Source organism: Filicampus tigris, chromosome 8 (genome assembly GCF_054856515.1).
Source record: "Filicampus tigris isolate MCC_2025a chromosome 8, RoL_Ftig_1.0, whole genome shotgun sequence".
In the NCBI taxonomy this organism is placed as follows: domain Eukaryota; kingdom Metazoa; phylum Chordata; class Actinopteri; order Syngnathiformes; family Syngnathidae; genus Filicampus; species Filicampus tigris.
The window spans coordinates 25542772-25548920 of record NC_141224.1 but is presented as its reverse complement, the minus strand read 5'-3'; the positions used below and the strand labels follow the sequence as shown (position 1 = coordinate 25548920).

General features: G+C 41.3%; 1 protein-coding gene across 4 annotated transcripts; it reads left to right on the top strand.

The window, feature by feature from the left end:
- The first annotated feature begins 3358 nt into the window (after window positions 1-3358).
- lratd2b (LRAT domain containing 2b) lies at window positions 3359-5653 on the top strand. 4 transcript variants are annotated; one of them, XR_015087966.1, is made up of 3 exons: window positions 3359-3707; window positions 3817-3908; window positions 4003-4150. XR_015087966.1 is itself a non-coding variant. In XM_086039186.1 (2 exons), the coding sequence occupies exon 2, from the start codon at window positions 3958-3960 to the stop codon at window positions 4777-4779; it is 822 nt and encodes a 273-aa protein (XP_085895312.1). In that variant the 5' UTR covers window positions 3472-3607; window positions 3817-3957; the 3' UTR covers window positions 4780-5653. The 4 variants fall into 4 exon arrangements, 2 of the variants coding, with proteins under 2 accessions (XP_085895312.1, XP_085895311.1); XR_015087967.1 differs by having other exon boundaries at window positions 3472-3607; XM_086039186.1 differs by having other exon boundaries at window positions 3472-3607; window positions 3817-5653.
- The last annotated feature ends 496 nt before the right edge of the window (window positions 5654-6149 follow it).

Genomic DNA, 6149 nt, shown 5'->3' with positions numbered 1-6149 from the left:
TTTGTGTATAAAATTATATTGTGCATTCATAATAGCGGTCTTAAACGTTGTTTTTGAGTCTCCGTGATGGACAAACTCGCCACTAGAGGGAGACATGCGCCCGATGACAGATCCGTGACTACATTGTTTTGGTAAACCCCACCTATCTACCTCCAAAGGTAACTTTGAAGACTGAGTACTGCTTTCTGTTGGATTTTGTAGGTTGGTGACACGAAAGACAAAAATGAGGCTAATAGGACACACATCATTAATAACAGGAGAGGGATGACGCTTCATTGTACTCATTCAGGCAGTGATCCAAATTGTTGAAGAATTTCTTAACACATTTCTTCTTATTTGAGAGTATGAAGCCTGATAAAAGTAATTCTTGGAGCTGTGTGCTTAACCATCTAAATATGCATGTCAAGTGCCAAGAACCCAGTACTTAACATGCAAACAATGTGAAATGTTTGCAGTATATGTTGTGTACTCATTCTGAGCCTATTAAGGGTCCAAATAGTAACAAACAAAGGCTATGTTGGAATACAACATGGTTAAGATAATCTTTTAATAACCTTGCATTAGGCATTTCTCAGGGTCTTTAGTTGCCCCCACCCCCCACACCCACCCCTGCCCCATGAGTTCTTAATTTACTCAGCACTTTGGACTATTTCACCAATTATGGTATGAGTTGGTGTTGACTCATCTCTGCTGTGAATGAACATTGCCTCAATTAGATCTTGTCTGCACAAACTACACAGGAAGTTTTGCAACAACCGTTTGGTTTGCGGTTTTGGGGGTGCACAGGCACACATATTTGCACTTTGTTGCAGAGCTGTTAATGCAGTATGGATAATCTAATGATTCTTAATCTTACAGAGACATTTTGTACTATGCTAGCAAGGTTGTGGGAATGGTTTGTGGGAGGCCATGTAGTGTTCCAGCATGACCGTGCTCCAGTGTAAAGGTCAAATGCAGTGTTTTAGATAAGACTGAGCAAAGTTGGCTCTGTTTGGATCGCCTTGAAGAGCAAGTTAGCTTTTAATTTTAAAGAATCTGATTTCAATGTCTGATATGATCAGAGAAGGGCACACAATGTTCCAACTGTCATCTCACTCTATCCCAATGACATATCTATATGTCATTTCACAATAGGTCTGAAAAAGTCTGGTCCAGAATTAGTTAAAATATTGAAGATCAATTGCCTAGTACATACCAAGTAAAAGCAAATAATTCAGTTCTGCTGTACTAGATGTGCATGTTCATAAAAAGTCAAACTTTTTCAAATTTCCTGTCCTCAATGATTACTGATAAATGATAGATGAGGTGTGTTACCATTAAAAAAAAGGTACATCTAATAAGTTTCATAATTGTTTAATGTTCTGCTTCCCTACTAAAATGGACCTGCATGGTCCAATAGGTTGTTCCTTTGTGACACTGAGGATGTTCATGCTCACCAATCACTTCATATAATTTAATTAAATACATACAATGACAGAGCAATGTGATTGGAGGCTGATAGATACATGCTTCATGACAAGACTTCAATACTTGCTTTTTCATCCAATATCTCGGCTTTAATATACAAAAATCAAAACAAATATTTTTGCTTTGATGGGTGTCAGGGCTGTGAGAGGCAAATGACAAAAGTAGCACCCTATTTTTATTGATTTGTTTAACTTTCACTACATATCCTCTGTGAAGTGATGTGCTACAAATAAATTAGAATATTGTGAAAAACCTAATTTGAGAATATGTACCTGCATAGTTACTACATATAATTTATTCATACAGTGCTCTGAAAAAGCCCTCTTACTTCTACACCTGTTCAAGAAAGAAATCACTTAAATAGAACCTGTCAGGCAAAATGAAATCAGTGAAAAGATCTCAAAAAGCTGCAACAAAATGCCATGATCCTAAGAAATTCAAGATGAGATGAAAATTAGCCAAGAGCATAGCAATGACTCATCCGCAAGGTCACAAAGGAACCAAGGACAACATCTAAAGAATTGCAGTCTTCCCTCGTCCAGTTAAAGGTCAGTTTTCAGGATAGTAGAGTTCCAAGATGAAAGCCACTGCTAACAAAAAGAGCATAAAGGCTCATGTAACTTTTGCAAGAAAATATATGAATGATTCCCAAGACTTTGGGTGAGGATACTGAACTTCTTGGGAATGCGTGTCACATTACATCTAGCATCTAGTAACACAGCATTTCAGAAAAAGAAAATCATTTCGACAGTGATGTTGATGGTTTGGGACTGCTTGCTAATTCAGGACCTGGATGGTGTGATGTGATTGATGGAACCGTGAATGTTGCTCTTTACCAGCAAATCCTGAGGGACAATGTTTGGTCATCAGTTTGTGTCCTCACACTGAAGCACACTTGCATTTTTTGCAGCAGGACTGCAATCCAAAACACACCAGCAAGTCAACTTCTGACTGGCTTTAAAAAAATGGAAGATGGGTTTGGAGTGGCCTTGTGAAACTCTGTAATTGAATCCAATCTTATAAGGGCTGTTCATGCTCAAAAACCTGCCAGCCTTGCGGAATTAAAGGGACTGTGTTGAATGTTTAGATTTTTCAATGCTCATTCATAAAAAAAAACCCACTTAATTTCAATAATATGCCCTATCACATCAATGTACATTTTTTAAAAATATAATCATAGGTCTAGTAATTGTGAATTATATTACGAGCGGCCATGGTTCTCTCCCATCTTTCTGCTATGGATACTCGAAGGAGACAAACTTGGCAAATGTAGTTCCTCAGCATCATGAATACAGCATGTGTAAAATATGCAATGCACTTACTTCATCACTTGGGGGAATACTATAAGTCGTTTGTGATGACATTTTGCTTGCACCTCTGCTGAGGAAATTGGTGTTAGGCTTGCGATGTATGGTCTCTCTGAGGCACTGTAGTGCGTGTCAAACTTAGGTCATTGCATTCCATTAGTTCACCACGAGATGGCACTAAATTCTATACAGTGTCCCTTTGAAGCAATTCTGCAAGAAGAGTGGGCCAAAATATATCTAGAGATGTGAAAGACTCATTGCCAGTTACAGAAAACGCTTGATTTCAGCTGTTGCTGCCAACATAGTTACTAGGTTGAGAGGACAAATATTCTTTCCACTCATGACCAGGTAACTGAATAGATTTTTTTTCTTAATAAATAAAATCATTTAAAAACCACATCTATTTTACTTGCGTTATCTTATCTGATATTTGCATTTATTTGATGATTTTGAACATTCCAGTGGGAAACTGCAAAAAACAACTTTTCTTTCACACCCCGTATACATACAGGTTTGAAATAATGCACGTCTTGTCTCAATTTACTCCCAAATGGACTTTCTTCATGTGAAATCTACTTTTACTTAAGCACAGTGTGGTTACTTTCGTTTGCCATATCTGCTCTGTTGCCAAACAATGCCCCATTCAAATTGGGCAAAAAAAAAAAAAAAGGTGTACTGTTCCTTTAAATCCTGACACCTCCCAGTAGTGGCTCAATGAAAGCTGCCTGCGTTGGGTCTTAAACGAACACTGGGTGTCCCACGACGCACTGGAGAGGAGAGGAGTGTACTACAAACAAAGGCAGGAAGAGGAGTTACAACTTTCTGCTGTACGGGTGAGTCCATTGACGAAAATGTGAGCAGATGAAATTCAACTGTGACAACTTGAGGAAGAGCGACGTGACAAGTGTCTCGTGGGGCAAACTGAGCCAACAGGTGGGTCAGGTCTCACCTGTTGGAAGCCGTGTTTATACAGTATATGTGCGTTAGGGATACAGAAAGACTCGCCGGGCTTAACTCTTTGTGCGTGTTTATGTCCACGCAGGCAGGTGCTGCTCCGAGGGCAGAATTTCCAAACCGGGACATGGATTACTGGCGCAATTTGGGATCGGATTGACGTGATCGCGTGAAGAACAGGTGGATCCCGTTTGTACACTCCACTCTGCGTCCGTCACCTTTCACCTTTATGGGGAATCAGGTGGAGAAACTAACTCATTTGAATTACGTCGAGGTGCCCACGTCGGACCCGAATGGCTTCGAGCCGGACGTGGACGACGGGCCACGCATCGGCGTCTCTTACATTTTCTCCAACGACGGCGGCGATGACGACGATGAGGACGACAGTTCGGAGCCGTATCCGGCGGAGAATCACCTCGCGAAGCACGAAGAGAAACCCTTCGAACCCGAAGACGAGCTGGAGTGTTCGGTTTACTTCCGAGAGGAGTGCTTGTTCGAGAGGAACACCGGAACCGCCACCCACTCGGCGGAGAGTCTGCTCAACAAGTGCAGACCCGGAGACGTGCTGGAGTTCGTGGCCACGGGACAGTACCCGCACTGGGCCGTGTACGTGGGCGACTTCCAGGTGGTCCATTTGCATCGGGCCGAGATCAAGAACGGCTTCCTCACCGACGTGAGTCAGGGGAAGAGAGGCCGCATAGTGAACGGCCTCTACAGGTACCGTGCGCTCCAGCCGCAGGTGATCGTGCGCAACGCCGTGGACCACGTGGGCTCAAGGGACAGAGAACTCTACTGGAGGAACTCTGAGTGCTTTGCGGCCTGGTGTCGCTTTGGACGGCGAGAGTTTAAAATCGGAGGGGAGATCAGGATCGGAAAACAGCCTTACTGCTTAAAAATGCACTTTTCGGACAGGAAGAGCCACGTCCTGGAGTTTCAGAGCCTGGAGGACGTTATCATGGAGCGGAGGAGGAATGAGCAGATAGGGAAGGATGCTGTGATGCAAGAACTGGCTAATCACCTGAACGCGGCGCAGGACTCTATAGGCAACTGAAGCTGTTTATGCCTTTGGGCTATGAGGGACTGAATTCTCCCAATTAGCAGACTTCTGTTGGTTTAAACAACTGTACTAACAGGTGGAGTGACACTTGTTTACATTCAGCTCGTCACCCAAAAGGCACACAATAAGCTTCAATTTCTTATGTGACTTTTGTAAGATACAGATGCACCCGCAAAAAGAAAAACAGCATTAATATCACACAGTTCTATTTTTCTCTGTAGCCAATGATGCATAATTAAAACAAATCTATATATTTTGTCAACTTGTGCCATACAATGTCGTTAGTTTTTGTAACGCTTTTTTTTTTGCGGGGGGTGGGGTGGGGGTTACAGAATAATGAAAACAAAATAAATTCCAAACACTGTGGAAGGAAAAATAAAAACAAAAGCATATAAGGTCCGGGGTTGATCTATATCATTTGCGAGACATGAGACAGAGTTGGTTTCATTGGCTAAACAAGCACAGCATTTCAACCACTGTTTTTCTCTCAAATCTTTTTGTAGGCATAGTAAGTAAGCTTATTTCCAAAAAAATGTCAACCGTGGGGCATGCATTAAAATGTATATAATGTTGTCTGGAACAAGTTAACCCAAAATATTGGCTTCATTCCTCCCCACGTTACAGAGCGGGAAGTGTTCATTCCTCTGCAGCTTTGTGGTTTGAGTCCACAGAGGTCTGACTACGCCCCAATTTTTTCCCCCTTTATTGTTGTCGACATGCTTCTGTCCAATAATTACACAGCTTTACCTACTTTTTGGCTACTCTGTTTGCAGCCATTATGTAGCACTTTTATTGATTCATGTTTATTTTTGGAAAATAAAGATGTTTGTATGAAGAAATCTGAAAATAAATCTATATTTGACCAATACATTTGCCTCTTTTTAACACATGAAGGCAAGTATTTGTTTAATCTATTTTTTTCTTTAGATTGTGTACACTGTGTTGGCCTCAAGTAAGTCATTTCCTTGTGAGCTGTCAAAGACATGGTTATTTGGTATCCTTTCAGTCCCATGCACCACAGAGTTCATTACAGTCCAGTCACACATGTAGGTTTTATTTGACAACATGGATAAATAGGCAAAAAAAAAAAGCCATCACTCAGTCGTCACATCTTTATTTACAACTACAGTACAAAATGTAAATGAAAATCATATGTGGTTTGAATAGCACTGTGTGTTTTGGGGATCAGAGGAACACCGCCCCAAGAAGTAGCTCCACCTGTTCTGTTTGGAAATGTTATGGCCTTTAATATGAAGAAGCATCCTCTCTCTCATGAGAATGTTTTCATGCTTGTTGTGTTTCTTTGCATTTTTTGAGCAGGTCATGTCCCAAACGAGCTAAAATAAGATCATGGTGTGGGCTGG

What these genes read in the sequence shown, in the direction of transcription:
- lratd2b (XM_086039186.1), top strand. Translation starts at nt 3,958, where the DNA reads ATGGGGAATCAGGTGGAGAAACTAACTCATTTGAATTACGTCGAGGTG.